The 18213-nt window shown below is 39.5% G+C and overlaps 1 protein-coding gene across 6 annotated transcripts in view; it reads left to right on the top strand.

Moving 5' to 3' along the window:
• The window catches only part of LOC122982113 (plexin-A1-like), a 265073-nt gene that overhangs the window by 190054 nt on the left and 56806 nt on the right, over positions 1 to 18213 (top strand). For all 6 annotated transcript variants that reach the window (XM_044351146.1, XM_044351142.1, XM_044351141.1 and 3 more), the window contains 5 exons: positions 1338 to 1561; positions 10578 to 10729; positions 12004 to 12124; positions 12861 to 12997; positions 17784 to 17951. In XM_044351146.1, the coding sequence (XP_044207081.1) occupies positions 1338 to 1561; positions 10578 to 10729; positions 12004 to 12124; positions 12861 to 12997; positions 17784 to 17951 (802 nt within the window). The remainder of the gene's footprint in view (positions 1 to 1337; positions 1562 to 10577; positions 10730 to 12003; positions 12125 to 12860; positions 12998 to 17783; positions 17952 to 18213) is intronic.

An 18213-nucleotide genomic window follows, 5' to 3' on the forward strand; every position in this document is an offset into this window, starting at 1 on the left:
ATCGGTGCCTCTGATTCTCTCAGCCTCATGGGGGACTCGCCATCTTTAAATTCATAACAATCCTTGTTGCTGTTTTGTTAACAAGCGCAGCTAAAATTTATCCTCCCCATCCTCCCAGCTTCCTTTCATCTCCCTCTCCTCTCTTTTCTCAGGTGTTTGAGGTTTTAATTATTTATTAATCCATTTATTTATTCTTTTTTTTTTTAATTTGAATAATTTTTTTCCACTCTGCAGAGTTGAGGGAATGGTTTTTTACACAACGAATTATCAATTCCCTATTGGCATTAGAAGACATTACCTGTTGAATTAATTTCTGTAATCCCTCTAGGTCGCTTGTTCATGTACTTTTTTTTTTTTTTCTTCCTCTATTTATCTGTGGAAGCAGCTATTTTCTCATCGTCACAGCCTCAGAGGCTGGTAAGGATCACCTCCTGAAGGTTTTAGGTGTTATGGGGGTGATTAACATTAATTTATGCTGTTCTCTCTCTGTCAGGCTCACCGACACGTAAACTCCTGATTAGTTTTTTTGACATTTTGTTTTTGCCACTGTTTCTTTTTTTTTAAATGAAAATATTCAACAGAACTTTCTGATCATCTGAATACATTTTACAAAATAAACCAACTGTGTTTTTTTCCTGATACGTTTGTGATACTGATATTGGAATTCTGTGAGATGTTAGAACAAAGGAAAAATGTATATTTTAAAACATTTAACAACCTCTGAGATAGAAAAGTAGTGTCTGATACAGCACCTATGTTATTTGTGTGCTAACAAAATGAGCAAGTATAGAGTCATAGATATCAGTTTACTTTCATGCCCCGGCTTTTCAGACATACTAATGTAACACATGGTGGAGCAAACACTGATAGAGAAGGGCGAGCCCAGAAGTGGGTGAGCAGTACCGTTGTATCAAGAACTGAATGTGCCTTTACAGCAGCATATAAAAGCTGACTTTTATTAAACTGCTCCACAGTAACATGAACGACAGTTTAAAATAAAGCACCAGGTAAGAGACAATAGGGAGAGACAGTCCCGTAAACAAGTTAATGTTCTTCTCAGTTCCACTAAGTTTTGGGTTTAAATGTGTTTTTCTCATCGGGAATTTTGTCATAACTCTTTCTGAAAAGCTGAAACATGAAATAACAATAAAAGAAACACAAGAGTGGAACAGGGGAACGTCTTTCTCTATAATATAACTTTGTCTCATCATGAAATTTAGTGCTCTTGCTGCTAGCTGAAAAAAAACTCATCTGAACTCAAATGATCTCACCCACTGTCCTCACTCTTCTAATCACATCATATTTGTCTCTCCCACTCTCTCTGTGTCACAAACCAGCCCACCTGTACAAGTGCAGGGCGCTGCGGGATAGCTGCGGCATGTGCCTGAAGGCCGACCCAAGGTTTGAATGCGGTTGGTGCGTCCAGGACAAGAAGTGCTCCCTCAGACAGGAGTGTACCAGTGGAGGAAATTCCCACCTACCGCTGCAGCTGGCTGAAGGCGGAGGGTGGATGCACGCCACATCTGGAAACAGCCGCTGCACCCACCCCAAGATCACTAAGGTAAGCGTTTGTGTGTGTGTATGTGTTTCTTCATATGGCACCACCCACCACACGTTGAATAGGATTTACTGGCAGCGTGTGTGTTTTAGGGGATGCTAATGTACTTATAGGTGTATTTATACCTGTGCTTGTGCCATTTATGTGTGTATGGAGTGGTATAGATTTTTCTGGTGTATGTGTGGAGTATGAATGCCTGGCATTAATCTGCTAATGATTTCTAATCTACTCTGTGCTTTTATAGACCCTTATATTTAAAGATATTTTATCTTTTTTTCAAGTCTCGCCCACACAAATGCACACAAGCAGAAAAATACTGTTACACACACACACACACACACACACACACACACACACAACTCACTCAGTCTTTTGGGCTGTTAAGGTTAATAGGGAACAGTTGCCAGGTAGACTGAAAGAGAGCGCTGAGCCTGGCAGCCTGGCTTCCTTTCACACAGAAATGAGTGTTTTCCAAATCACAGAAAAGTTCAACTCCGGAGTTTGATGTTACACTGGCAGCTGATGGAAACCAGCATGTGCTCTGACCTCTTTGCAATGGTCAAATAAAATTCAGCTACCAAAAACCCAGCACATAGCACATTCCTCACTGCCTCCGCTAACACATCTGCAGCTTTAACCTAAATAATGATTCCATCTGAATTAGAAGCCTAATCAGTATTTTTTTGATCATATAAACTATCGGTACAGAAATGTAGATAAATAAATGAAATGCAACTGTTTTAGTTGTTATCTAATATGAGTATATGTATTAAAGGGCCTACAGTATCATTCAGTTTTGGCGTGATAGCAGGTTCTATACCTGTGATCTTTTTTTTTTTTGGTGGAGCTTTACATTGGTTAATATTTAAAACACATTTAAATTTTGTGCCTGTAAAGTGTCTCCTATTTTCTTTATATTTAAATGTGATTATTCTTGTGTTTCACATTTTATGAAATCATTTTACTATTGATGTTACATCAATCTTTTAATGATGGGAAATAAAAGGATATAGTTAACTTTTTAAATAGTGCTTTAATAAACGACAACCTTGTTGCTCTGAATAGGCTTTTACACATATGAATTGTTATAATAGTAACTGATTATAATACATAACTAGGACATGCAGGGGCACACAAATGATTCTCCATCAACTGCTGGTATAAAATGAAGTGAAACCAAAAGCTTGTCTGGGAAGAATATCTGATACCTACTGTCCTGCACACAGGATCCTGAAAACAGCTTGAACATTTTTATATTACCAACACATACAAACCTTGATGCTGCTCTCATCCCTCTAAAACTGGCTGCCATGGCAGCCACTTTGGCTGTAGATGAAACTTATCATGTGGCTGAAAACAAAACAGATCCTGCCAAATTTTCCAAATATCAAAGGCTTGTCCGTTGCATTCATTTTGGGGTTCAGGTGAAAAAAAAAAATCTACTATTCTGTCGCTACTTCAATTCTTTGCTTTGGCTCGCTATTTGTACATGATTTAATGTCTTCTGCCAATGAAAAGTAAAGAAACATTGACAGATACAGTAGCTTAAGCTGTACTGTGTCAGTTTTGAGACAAAGTGAAGGCAGCGTACTGTAAGTCAAGACAGTGTTGCTCAACAGAGACATCATCATAGGGAAGAAAAGAAAAAAAGAAAAGAACCACAGCAGATCCCACAGTGGGCACCAACCCGAAAGAATCTCTTTTAATCAAAACTCCCTCCAATGCTACAGTTCTAAAAATCACCAGCAAAGAAAAGCAGCGCGGCTTCATCGAGCGCCACATCGTAATCTTGTCAATTTGTGAGGAGTGCAAAGTTACCTGCAGAGATCCAAGGCTGGTAAACCTTGATAGGCTGTTGCGTCAGCTCTCTTTGTTGAAGCCCCTGTGGTCACGAAAGCCCTACGTGTCCTGAACCGAGAATGAAAGCTGCTCTATTTTAATGCGATGCTATTAAAACACACACATGTTGGGACCTTGCGTTTGCCCTTGGCACAGAAATGGTATTATTACTCACTGTTACATCAAACTGGTACTCGGGAGAGACAGAGACACATAGAGGTTTGTTTGGGTTTGATTCTTTTTTTATTTAAACTGTCTTTGTTGTTCATTTTTGTATGTCACCGTCTCTTCGTCTATCGGTGTGTTTGGAAGGTTGGAAGGGTCAAAATCCAACATTGAGCGGTTAGATTTCAGGTTCATTCATGTTTGTTTCCCTTACATCTTTATTTAGCTTTTGTTTGTGGATCTTTGTCCTACTTGCCTTTCTATCTTGACTTTCAGGGGATATTAGTCTAAAAAGTAAAGAAATGTCTTTTCTCAGTCCTTAGCTGTTGAAAAATAAAAACAAATAACACATTTCTGGTAAAACTGTGCACATTTTGCAATTTGGGTGCACAGAAACACTTATTTAATAATCAGATGACATACTGTATTGTCTTTCATTCATTTATTCACTTGGTACAAGAAAAATGATCATTTTAGGAATTGATAATCTCACTGATTGTAGTAGTTTAAGACTTTACTGCTATACTATAAGGTGGTCTGGATAAAATAATTAGCTAATCTAATGTGTGAGAGGATGGTAAAATGATGGAAATGAAAGGTGATGGAAAGAGAGGCACATCTCTTGGTCTCCACAACGTGTCCTGTTCTTGTTCTTGTCTCTGTTGCAGTCTGACACCTCTACACTGGCTGGAATATACATCTGTTGTTTTGCCTGCATTCTGCTACTTGATGCCTTCATAAATTCATTCATTAAACACGTATTTACAAATTAAGAATCAAACACACCATATCTACATGTATGAACAAAGAAGCGTATACCTGCTGATGCGTTTGCATCTGTGTCGTGTTTGTGTGTGAGCGAATGTGTGAGTGCGTAGGCAAGGGCATGAGAAGGAGAAGTAGTGAGTAAGAATGATGTGTTTTTATGTTATGATAATAGTGCAAGCAGAGCGAGACTGGGAGCAATAAATGTCTCAAAAGTTATACAAGCAAAAAGTAAAAGACATCTTGATATGGAGACAATATTTGTGTGTGTGTGCACAATAAATTTAAGAATTTTATTTATCAAGTAAATCATCCAGCATGAGTATGAATATAAGTACTATTCTCTTAGTCATTCTAACTTGAACAGGCTAATTAAAACAATTACAGGAACAGATTTATCAGTTATTTCTCAGAAGATAAACCGTTCTCTGCTGATTATGCAATAATGTGATGATTACATTTCTCTTTCAGAAATGATTACTGTATATGACCAGACAATAAATGGACACCTTCATGTTAGACCTTCAAAGGTTATGTACCGCACTAAGTGTAGTGTTAGGGGTATGTTTCGGATACATCTAAATGATATAAACCAGGTTTATTAGTCGTTTTAGTGTTCACCGTCCTAATGTGCACTGACTGCACTGTATGCAGAAGGTGTTCTGGATAATCACGTAGCTATTGCTGGCAGTAACCCCAAATGTAAAACAAGAGCATACCATCAACAGAGTCTCTCAGCACATTAAAATAGCCTGAGTGGATCATATTGAAAACAAGAATCCTTTAATAGCTTTGCAGTCTCTAAACACCTAATCCACTTTTGAGACAATTATATTCTCAATTCAGTATTCCCAGGTTTTTCAAGTATTTGAACCTAATAACTATGCTTATAGATTATTGATTGGAGCCAGTATTCCCAAGAAAGAAAACAAAATGCCCATTACAAATTAAATTTCTGTACTTCCAGTTTTGCTTAAAATGCCTCAGCAGAATTCTCAAACTATTTTCTGACCACATAAACAACTTTCCCAGTTTTTAACAGCTGCTGGCCTCCCACTGGCCATGTGCTATTGGTTACCACTCAAACCACAGCAAGATTACCATGTTACAGAACACACACACACACACATGCACGCACACACACACACACACACTATGTGTTTACAGGCTAGATGACAGACTACTAGGAAACCACTGCTATAATATTGATGATTTGATGTGGCTACTATGTGGTTGGGACTGCACCATAAAGGCCACAACACCACAGAGTACTTTACCTCCCCTGGATTCCCGGTCAGTGGTAGTCAAAGGAAGTGGTAAAAACAGGAAAGAAAAATGATGTCAGAGATTTAGAGATTAATTGGATTCATTTCCCAGTAATGCTACAACAACGCTGGGGCATATGCCGGCTTTTTGCTAGTATCACATGTAGTTGTCCGGCAGATGAAAATATCAACAGTTGCCAAGACATCTTAAATATAAACTTATATTATGTAAAAGTTTGGTTTTGCCTCCATTGTTAAGACATAGAGAGATTCACTTAGTGTTTGGTCAGATGTGACTAAGTGTGGCATGAGATTCAAAAGCCACTGCACACTCCAGCAACAGCCCTGCCTGACAGCAGTTAATACGACTCCGAAAAGTCTTACTGTTTTCTCTCAAGTAACATTACATCTAGCATCAGCACAGTGAAACAAACGGATCAGCCCTGGAGCTCCACAGTTAAATAATGTGTCATTGATCAGTAGGAGGTTTAAGTTTTCCCCGGCCCCAGCGAGAGGTGGGCTCAGGGAGACAGCGGCAAGTGGAGGTGGTGGGGGAGCTACAGCTGCAGGCTGCCCACATGGCTGCATTAAATTAACAACAGCAAGGCTATCTGTTCTATTTTATTGTTGTAGCCTATATGCTCAGTTCACAAAGTTTGTGAAGAGTTCATTCTGCTGACTACTTTTAATAAAATACATTTGTTGGACCATTGTGTTTGTTCTGTTTGTGTTTTATTGCTGTTTAAATGTAGGCTTTTATATGGCTATTAAAAACATATGTCCGGTAGATGTTCTATACGGCCATAATTCTGGAATATTGACAGCCATAATGGCCGTCAAAAAAAAGTCTACCATAAACTCCAGTCTAGATTAATATATAGCCAAACCTGTTCCCCAAACGTACCCTCTGAGGTGTCTTAAAATTGCAAAACAATAGACATGATGGAAGGAGCTGCCTTCTTTTATTAATTATCTTTTCATAGACAACATGTATTCTCAATTTAGACTGTGCTCCTCTGCAAAATTGCGTAACGCATGCTCTCTGTGTACTGGAAAACACAGTCCTCAGTGTTGACTGAAAATGGCGTGAGAACAGACGGATACTTTCAGTAAGTCATTAGTGATTTGTTAGAGGAAAATCAAATCCTTGTCCCACACAAAACTGCTATCAGGAATGCAGTGTCAGACTGAATAATGGAGTAGTAACGACACTGCCATTCAGTCTGAGTATCAGGCTATTAGCTGATGGGCTGCATGGTTTGGTGATTAGTGGCCTGTATCTGGCAGGGCTTTTGTTATACCAGTATGCATCGACGAGCATTTGTGGTCCATGTGTCAGTTAAGTTCTAGATAAGTTTGGCTGCTCATGTGGTACAATTATATAATTTTGCAGTTATATCCTAAGACTTGTTAGTTATAGTGCTTAAATGTGGTTCTGTTGTATCAGTCTATCCTTCCAAAACCGCCTGAGGTCCATTTTCAGCTTCAGGGCGTCTGTACTTTACATTCCCCAGAGAATGGTGGTTATGTGCCTGGATGTACTGTAGTAGTGTTGTGTCAAATCACTGCAACATGAGTCCAAAGCTGTTTTAGGTCCCATTTCCACACTGTGGCGTCTGCTTGCATACCCACAGGCTCAGTGAGCAGTAGTTATCTTGTTATGTGGTGCCATACTTTTCTACCTCCAACAGTTTCTGAGGTTCCAATGGAAATCCACTCTCAGATGTCAGAAGAATAATATAATGGTACAGAACCATTACACTTTTGGGGGCATAGTACCTAGTGGATGTTGTGGTCTGGCTCCATTTTCTTAACCACAACGGTCCTGTTTCAGATACATAGCTAGAGATCATAATGTGGTTGATCGTAGGCAATGTTATTGCTTACTTAAGTCCCCTTGTTCCATGAAGGATGTAAGTCATCTGTGTTTGGTTTATAACCACAGTTAAAGTTGGTTATCCAGGTTGCACACAACATCCATTTTCTTCTCACTGCTTCCCCCTCTCAAAGGTTTTAAGGGTTGCTGAGATTTCCCGGTCTCCCGTGGTGTCCATCATGATCCTTCTGCTGAGTTCATAAGATGGCAGTTGACACAAAAGATGCCCCAACTATCAAAACCTACATGGGTCTCCTCACAAATATGTGAGGAGTAATAAGATAATCATAGAGCCACTGTAAGCACCAAGGCTAGCCTAGCTGAGTACCAGTTTCAGTAGATGTTGTGTCATAATTCTAGGTGTTCAGTGTTAATGACGGTTTAAGATTACAGATTAACCTTAACCTGAAATATCACACAAGACCATACAACCACATTTTTTGTATGGATGTTGTATGTGGTCTGTATCACAAAACCCGGAGTCAATTCCATACTGATGAAGCTACATGTGAAAATACAGAAACACAGTTATATATTATATGAATACATCAGATATTTCAAGGGGAACTTCACCCATTTAAGATATCAAAGTTTATCAACAGGTCTTGGTGACACCATCTGTTAAAAGTACAGTTTCATGCAGGAATGCATTCTGACTAGTGTGATCATTTGTATTTAAAGGTGATGCAATATTTTTGCAAGAACATTTGAAATTCTCTGAAATGTTCTTTACATGTAGACAGCACAGGTAACATTGCACAGTAGTAGTTAAATGATTTAGCATCAAAACAGATATGTTCTAATGTTATCTATGTAGGATATGAAATGCAAAAGGCCTTGTGACTATTCTGTATGTTTATGGAGTTATAGTATATGTTCCCTCACTCTTCACCGGTCTCATTTCAATGCCCCCCTCAGATGATGATGGTAATCCTTCTAACAGCACTCCTCTTTCTCTTGCTCTGTTGCCTGTCTGTCTCTGGCTCTGCCATTGTTTATATCCCAGGGCTTGGTGGCGAGCTGATATTGTGTTTTGTGGTATCATAGCTTCATTCTTCCAAAATCATCCAAAGGCCCATTTCCACACCCTGACATCTGTTGTCCATATCGTACCCTAGAGCTTGATGGCTGCTCACTCTGGTCAGTGTTTACCAGCTATTGTGTTTGTGGAACCAAAGTGCTGAGGCTCTACTGGCGCCTGAGGTTCCAATGTGAGTCAGTTTCCAAATAGTAGGCAGCATTATCCCCAGCCAGACTGCTCACTCTCTGTCTCCCTCTGCTCTCTCAATTCAGATCACTCCAGTTACTATGTTGTTTCATCAGAAAGATTTCTTTCTCTATAGCAGCATGTTAAAGTGTCATTTTTCAAACCCCGACATGCAATATTTGATACATTTAGACCATACTGAGATGATTATTTGGTTTAAAAACAGTTTCAACTCTTTCTCTTAAACACACATGTGATATTGCCTGTCTCTTTGTTTATGCATGGTATTCTATCTGTATGTAATACCATATTAGTGCCAAAGGTGAAACATGCAAGAGCTTCCAAAATATGGTTTGTCTGGCAATCTGTCATAATGTTCATTTGTAGCTTTTGGGCAGGATAAAGCTTTAGTTCATTTAAGAAGGGTATGTGTGCTTAAAACCCCAGTATGTGTTATTTTTATGTGAACATAACATCTTTTAAATTATTCTGATGACATAAGTTAGCATTTGTAGAAATATGAGACAATCCTGGTGAACAAAGGATTTTCAACATATTTTTTATATAATCCCCAGGGTTAGTAATTTGAACACGTCGGACAAGCTTTTCCATTTTGGTTATTTTCATTTTTATTACACATTTTCTTTATAATTTTCTACTGCCATGTTCAATTTAATCTCTTTCATTTAAACCTTTTTTTTTTTTTTCCATTTTCCACTTTTCCATCCCAATTTTCTGTTTTAATCTTCTCAATTTTCCTTTTTAATTGTATCTCTGGGTGAAATTATACTCAATATGTTTGGCAATGCAGTAGACTAAAGTTAAGAAAAGTGGCTCACAGCTTGCAAATCCTGGACCATCTGGGTACCTTTCGGGTGACAGAGTAAATAAGAAATGCTCTTCCTTCCCTCAACAGCAAGGCGTTTAACCTTCAACTGTTCCGGTGCTGCTGTTCATTATCCATCAGTTGGTTCAGGGATTTGGATCTCAGCTGACTTTGTCTGCATAAAAGTTTTGAATCTCATGTGTCATTCCCCAATCTAGTCCACATTGTCAAAATCATTTGTCAAAGTCTGTTGTTTGGTATTGTATGTGGTATAATAACAGCGCTACGCCACCATACTGTCGGCACCTGACTTTGCATTTCCTCACTGCGCTGTCTGCTCAGTGAAGCAGTGCAGGAGAACAGGGCAATGGACAGATTACACATAATTACCTTGTGATGCTTGTTAGGGATTAGGTCTGTGTATGCATGTCCGTGGTGTACTGTGTGTGTGTGTGTGTGCGTGTTTGTGACAACTACCGTCCATCAGTCACCATATTTGTTTTGTCACACCACACCTGTCCCTGTTACGCGCCATAATCTGGCTAGATAAATCACATTATGGTTTGGCGGCACGACTGAGTGTTACACCACAGCAGCCCCTGTGACAAAGCCAAGCCAGCGTAATAAGTTTCAATTAAACCCCCGAGATGATGCCGGTTTGTTTCTGTATGTCGGCGCAAGTTGTTTTTTCGCCCTCTCTTTATCTCATTTTCAGTGTTTTTCAAAGCCAGGGGGGTGATTTTTCTTCATTAAAACTTGAATTACCTGATACGGGCAATTCTGTATGGTTGGTGTGTGTGTGTGTTTGTGTGCTTTGGTGAGTCTGTGTATTGTGTGCTTTTATGTGTGTGTTTACCAGTGTGTGTAATTGTGTGAGGGTGTCCTTGCAAGGTCATGTTTAGGGACCGTTTTCAAACTTAAAACTGACCGAATGGGGACAGCATAGAAAACGCTGAATATTGATTCTTTTATTGTCTTTTTCCGTCATTTTCACTTTTACATCTTCCTGTTTCTGTCTTTTCTGTCCACTCTCCTGTCTTCCATTCTGCCCTCCTCTCATCCTCTCGTCGCTTCAGTTGTTCCCGGAGACAGGGCCTCGCCAGGGGGGAACCAGGGTGACCATCCTGGGGGAGAATCTGGGTCTGCTCTTCAGAGACATCCAGATGGGCGTCAGGTTAGGCAAGGTTCCCTGTGTGCCTATCGAGGAGGAGTACCTGAGCGCGGAGAGGTAAGTTAAGTCAGAGGAGACGCACTCAGACGCATGCAAGCACACACACACACACACACATATATGCACGGTGACACATGTCCGAACTGTGAAAATGGCACTAAGGTATGTATGCTCACAAAGAACAGAAACAAAGATGAATGTAAGCACACAGACACACCTACATAAATCTGAGGACACACACACACACACACACACACACACAAAGCAGCAATAACCAGCAGCTCTCTCGTCCCGAGTAATCAAACCACATAAAAAATGTCAACCTGAACACATGCAGCCTGATTCAACAGCTGAAAAGATAGTTACATCAGGGGTTTTTTTTTTGTGCGAGAATGTGATGAAATTCCATCTGTTGTTCCCCTCCATTACTCCCCACATATGCTCTTTCCTTTATTTTTCTCATCCCTCCATCCTGACATTTACTCCTCTGCAGGGTCCTACACGGCTGAGGAATTGAGTTCACGCAGATCAAACAATCTCTCTGTAGTGCAGTTAGTTGGGAAATGATGCATGTTGAGATAGAGGGCATCTCTATTCAAATATTACACACACATCAGTTATTCTACACATTATTCCTGACATTCCTCCACCACTTCACACTTCTAGGAGGACGTTTTTTTTTGCTTTGTTTTTTTTTGTTTTGTTTTGTTTTGTTTTTTCATTTTTAATCCCTCTTGTCACATCAGTTTCTACCTCTTTACTCACTCTCACCCCTCCTAAAACATGAATTTATCGCATCAGGTATTTCAATGCAGCGTACAATGCATACAAAGCCGACTTTGGTCATGTGACTGACTATTCATTCCATCTTGCTGAGTCCAATGTAAACAGCACAGAGCTCAGGGACTGCAATATAGACTCTTCCAACTTACTTTACCAGGAACACAAATGCTATTGCATGCAGACGTGATAATGTCTTGTTTGTGGTTCATTTATTATGTTATTTTGTTGAAGCAAATCAGTAATTTTGCAAACTAGTGATCTGATATTATGAGGAATAAAGAGGTATCAATTTTGAGCAGGCTTTTAACAAATTGTCATGGAGATAAGTAGAAACGTGGAATGTTAATAAAGTGGTGCCTGCTGAAAAAGAAAAGAAAATTGGATATAAAAAAGAATGAGTACAACAGCTGGCGTATGTGTAGTGTCGTCTGACTGCAGATATAATACAGAGTTAATTGGTTTCGAGGGTTTGTGCTGTTTCACTACTTTGCACAGCCCAAAAAGTTCATCCCGACCTCACGTCTCTTTCTTCTTCTCTCTATTTACAGAATAGTTTGTCTGCTAAACGACGCTACAGGCTACAGAGTCCAAGAGGCTCAGGTGGAGGTGTGTGTGAGAGACTGCGTCAACGACTACAGAGCTCTGTCTCCCAGGCCTTTCACCTTTGTGGTAAGGACCGCACAAGCAGATTTGAGTAGTAAAGTAGCTGTTCTATAAGGACCATAATCACTCAAAAAGCACACTGTTGAAAGGTCTCCTGTAATCAAGCAAAATGTTGAGTTTGAGCACCATGAGGACACAGTTATGATAGAAATCTAAAGAGCTGTTCTCAAGCGTTATGAAGAAAAATGTTCTTTTAAAGTTTCAGATTTAAGGTTGTTATTCGTTTCACTTGCCGTCAATTATTTTTTATGATTGCTGTGTCATTAAATGTTAACAATAGAAGGTTTTGGCTTCAGTTAGGTTACAGGTGGCACCTTGATGTAGAACCGCGGTTTGCTTTCAAGCTTTTAAATGTTGCTTGTGTTGCCTAAATCAATCTGTCAATATTACCTATTAAAATAGCCTATTGATTATGTTATACTCTTGATTTTATGGGATCTCATTTATGCTTTTTGTACCAGTTTCTATTGTGTTCCGTTTGTTTTTTTAACTGCTGTCTGTCATTTTCATATTTACAATGGTTCAAGAAATTCCAGATCGAATCAAGATGACATCATTGAGTGAATCATAATTAATTAATTAGGGGTAATATACTGTATATTGTTTTTAGACTATTTTTATAATATAATGCTTGATGTCTTATGCTACTATATTTGCACAGGAAGTAAAATAAAGTCTTATTTACTACTTGTAGTAGTGAATAAGAAACATTATTATTTACTTTATTGCCTCTCTTGCCCAGACTCCATACTTCACCCGTATCCAGCCGTCTCAGGGGCCCATTTCCGGCGGCACCAGGGTCACCATCGAGGGAAGCTACCTTAACGCAGGCAGCTACGTGTCTGTCAGCATCGGGCCGCAGCCCTGCTACTTCAAAAAGTAAGAAGCTTTTTTTTTTTTTTTTTAACTCTAAATTAAATTTTTATCCCTGTGGAGAAACTGAAGCATCGCAGCAGATGAGAACAGGATTTAGATAAGAATAAGACAAATAAAGAGCGCTTAAGATAGTAAAAGAAATTCATAAATAAGACTGAAGGTACTGTAGATGATGAATGAATAAAGTAAACAAGTGCATAAAAAACATCCTCTGTGTAAATATTTGTTCACATCTTCAAAAATATTTTCATCATCATGAATAAATCACATGCATGTAAGTATGTAATCAGTGCTTGTAGAAGTTTAGGTTGTTGCGTGTGTACAGAACAGGAATCTCTGCTTGTTGCTTGCAGACACACAGCATCTCTTTGTCTGTACGCACACACACCGGCTTTCCTTAATCTTGTGCCCGAAAAAAAAAAATCCCCAACTATCACCACAGTTTGCCTGCATGTCAAATGCACGGATTAGCCTCTCATAGCTAATCTCTATTGAAGCAACTGTGTGCTAGCTTTGATGTCACAGCAGTCATTTCTGTGCTGCAGCCTCTTCACAGTAATCCAACAGATCCCACTTCATCACAACTGCTCGCTCACCTCAACTCTCTCTTTATCTGTCACACCCTAACTGTGTGACTGTGTTTGTGGCATCTTGTGAAGGTTGCTGGGGCATGTGTTCTTTGTGAATGGGGTTGCTATGGTTACCGGCTGAGGGACACGGGAGGGTGGAAATCGTAGACTCTCCCTTTGCTTTCACACACTCTCTCCCTCTCTGTGCAACCGCCATGGTATATGGAAGCACAATAGAATGTGCAGCAGTACATTAAAGTGCACACACACACACACACACACAAACACATACATCACTCTTGTGAAGTCATGGCCCAGAAAAGCAGCCACCACTCAACTGTGCTAAATACATATTAGATAATGTAGCTACTGGGGACTGCACTCAAGACTGCGATAGAAAATGTTTTTTTGCCTATGGGACATGAAAGCATGGACATGCACACACACACACACACACACACACACACACACACACACACACGCAGACTCTCTCCATCCCTTCCCCAGTGTTTGTGATTGGTGCTGCTGATCCTCATCAGTGCACCAATCAAAGCAGGTATAGACTTCATTAAACATGAGTTGTTTTTCTTTCTATATCCTTCTCTTTCTCTCTCTCTCTCTCTACACCTCTACCTCTTTAGGGGAGGGGTTACACCAGTCATAATATACAGTGTTGTTATCATTTCACATCCATTTCAAATATAGACCTACAACAATAATGTCATCCTATAGTATCAAGTCATGGAATCTTTAATTTAGTCTTCTTGCTACAAGTGAAATCATTCCACTTTACAGTTTGATGTTTCACCTCACTGCAGTTTATTATCTTTAAATATTTTTTATAAATGTGATTTAAAAAAATTAAAATAAAAAAAAAGTGACCGTATATATCAAACACAGCTTAACATACAGACAATACAATGCATGCACAATATACTTTGCTTCTACATGTTTACATTTGTGCTGCCCTGCGTCTTGCTTACCCTGCTGTGATTAAAAGCTCCAGCTGCAGTTAGCTGTGATCCAGCTGGATCAACTAGCACGCCTTGACTGGTTTGCTTTTCTGCAGAGCATATGTCACAAGTGGAATTATCTAATTGAATTGGCAGGTTACTGTATGATTTTAAGAGAACGAGATTAATTGGCTTCTTAGGCTGGATACTGGTAATTACTGGTCCAGTTAGTGAGTCATTAAATATGTCAACTCTTCAGCTTGGACCTCAGCATTAAAGGAATGCCCTGGCACAAGAAAGTAATAATTGCCTCCAGAGCTGCTTCTGAACATTTCGGGACCCTAATTGACATCTTACAGTGGGGCCCCCCAAACCCAAACCACTGTGATTTTAATATCCCTGAATGAAAATGCACTGACTAGACATACTTTATTATCAATAAAGCTCTTAATTAAAAATTAAGGACAATATGAAAACAATAAATTACTATGTACACGATTTTTTTTTTCATGAAATTGCACAAATATTAGTAAAAGAGAATAATACAAATCCTTTCAGTGTAAACAAGGTTTTCCTAATGCAATATAAAAACAATATATAACTTTAAACTAGAACAGGTTTAAGAATAGTAAAGTGGAGCCAGAGTCAACTTTTGGAGAAACACAACCAGACATCACTGTGGCTGAAGGCTGTGGTGGCCAATCACAGCCGGAGATCAGACTGATTAGGGCTGTAAACTCTGCCATGAGGGAGACTCTGCCACAAATAAATTACCAGGAGAAGAGGAGGAGATTTTGCTTCGCTTGATAATGTTAAAAGTAAAGTTAGACTTTGCCGTCGGCTTCCCGACTTATTTTTAAAAAAGACAAAAAAAAGAGAGAGAGAGAGCTGAGAGCACCAGCGAGAGAGAGAGCAGCTGTGGTGGTGCGAGCTGGAGAGTGAATGAAGAGAAGGAGCGCTGGTAGTGAGAAAGCCGGCGAATCAGATCAATAAAACATTATTTTCCGATTGTTTCACAGCAGTTACGTTCTAGAGCACAAATAAACACGCCCACACCCCTGCTCAACCCTGTAGCGGTGCGCCACACTGCCTGATTTTGTCCAGTAGCCAACAATGTTTTTTTATCTTTTAATTCAATCCACACAGATTGATATATATATATATATATATATGCTATTATTTGAGATTGTATCATCCATTTTTATATCTGTTCTGTATTTCTTTATTCAGCATTGTTGGATTTGGCTAGTCCATCGTTGCTAACTTCAGGGCTAACCCCCTTCACTTTTCCAGCAGTTGGGGAAAGAACAGACAAGACATTTCTGGGTCTTTAGGAGCCGCAGCACTTATTAACTAACACACTGTAGCCTGTACTGTGCATTGACTGCCAGACTGACAACTTACTGATAACCTTTTCCTCTGCTGGCTTCACTCGCATTCACCGTCACTTTTCTGCTGCTCGCTCTCTCACTTAACCACTGACTCACTTACACACTGCCCTTTTCCTTAAAAGGAGATTCGCCTCCAGGAGTTTCCCAGGCAACGACACAGACGTTGACTCACGTTTCAAAACAGCGCTGCTCAGAGGCTCCTAAATGCTATTCATTTCCGAATGAATAGATATTTGGTGTTATTTTTGGCATTTAAAAAAAAACACCAGGAAACACTGGTACAGCAACACAACATTACCCAAAAGCCAAAGATAATGAACTAACTTTAGGCGAGGTAGCCTATAACATGATTCTAAAGCAAGAAGACTATTTAAATTTCCCCTAGTTATCAACACTGAAAGGCTCCTCAGACAACAGCTCTATAGTCTAACCCAACTGTAGGAATACAAGAGGCAGTGCAAATTCAAACAAGAGAACCAAACAAAAACTACGCTCAAAGTTTGAGCACATACTGCCAAATGAATGGAGCCTGTCTAGACTCTACCCTTAATGGTGTTGCACTCAAACTGTCCCGACGGCTTGGATGTTGGACATTTTCCTGATGAAAAGTGTACTGTTAAGGTTGCTGTGCCCAATTCTCAGCCTGCTTATTATCACTTGCTCTTTCCATTTTCTTCACCTACTTCTTAACATACCTACTCTGTTTTGTGTCGAGTGTAAATGTCTTCCTTTATTGTATTATCCCGATGCCACTGTTGATTTACCTTTTTTCCACACTATGCCTTTCCCCTCTGATTTTGATCATTTAATATTGATTTCAGTTATTCCTTTTTTGACTGCTTCTTTCGCCAGTTTGTCTGCTCTCTCATTTCCCAGGATACCTGAATGTTCAGGGACCCACATGAATGTGACATTTTTCCCTTGTCTAACTATTCTTGAGTTGGTAAACAAGATTTCATAAAGCAGATCCTGATGATTTCTGGCTGTACCTTTCTTAATGGTTGCGAGGGCTGACACAGAATCATTACATATTAGTATTTTGATGCAACTAACCTGTTCAATCCATTCTAACGCCATAAATATAGCAAACAATTCAAACTCTGAATGTCATTACCATTCACCAACGTTACCATTGGATCATGCCAAATTTCATTCTTGTGTCAAACCAAAAAGGGATGGCTGTGGCTCAGGAGATAGAGCGGGTTGTCTACTGATCATGGGGTGTTCGATCCCCACCTCCTTCTGCCCACATGTCAAAGTGTCTCTATGGCAGCTCACTGCTATGTGTGTGTGAATGGGTGACTGAGCAGCAAAAAACTTGTAAAGCGCTTTGGATAAAAGTGCTTTATAAAATATAGACATTTAAGGGGGCCCACTTGTCTTTGGGAAAAAAAAAACAAAAAAAAAAAAACACCACTCCACAGGGGCCCCCTGGTGGTTAGGGGGCCCAATGCAGTTGTTTATAATGCAAATAGGCAAAAACAGCCCTGATGGCCTCTTCATTATTGTAATTCTGTTTTTAGAGGGATCTGACTTTTCTAGACAACTTCAGTCATTCTGTCTGTCTGAGTTTGAATAGATTTTTTTCTCCAAAAGAATTTAACTTCTTCTCTCTGCAATCTTGTATAACTTTGTGTCCTAGATCCCTCTATTTATTGGAAATTCCTGTGAGAAAACAGAACCTCAGCATCTTTCTAATATCAGTTCAGATGTGTTTCTTATGATACTTAAGATTTTAGCTTTACATTGTGCCATTGTAAGGCTTTGTGGAAATGTAGCACTCATTTGGATTGACATTGATTTGACCATAAGTTTGCTGTCTATCAAATGGTTATGGTTCTTACCACCTTCTTCCAACTTTTCTCTGTCCGTCCAGGAGGAATGCCCGTGAGATAGTGTGTGTTACGCCAGCTGGATTTGCACCAGGTAGTGCATCAGTCTTAGTGGACATCGATGACGCTGAGCTCAGAAACCCAGAGGTCAAGTTTAATTACACTGAAGACCCCACTGTCCTGAGGATTGAGCCTGACTGGAGCATTGCCAGGTAAGCTTTTATGTTGTGTAATCATTTACTTAGCAAGGTTACTTAGTTTTATTCAACTGCATATGAATCATGTAGAAGCTTTCTTGTATTTAGTCCATCTAGGTTCACAATGTCCATTTGTAGCACTGTAACCTGCGTGACTTAGTACTTTGTGTTTTGATAACTTGTTATCATACCAAGTCAAAGATTTTGATTGAGAGAGAAGATATGACTAGTTACAGCAACAATCACTGTATATTAGTGTTTAGTAGTATAAGCTCTG

The sequence above is a fragment of the Thunnus albacares genome, chromosome 5 (genome assembly GCF_914725855.1).
Source record: "Thunnus albacares chromosome 5, fThuAlb1.1, whole genome shotgun sequence".
Taxonomy (NCBI): domain Eukaryota; kingdom Metazoa; phylum Chordata; class Actinopteri; order Scombriformes; family Scombridae; genus Thunnus; species Thunnus albacares.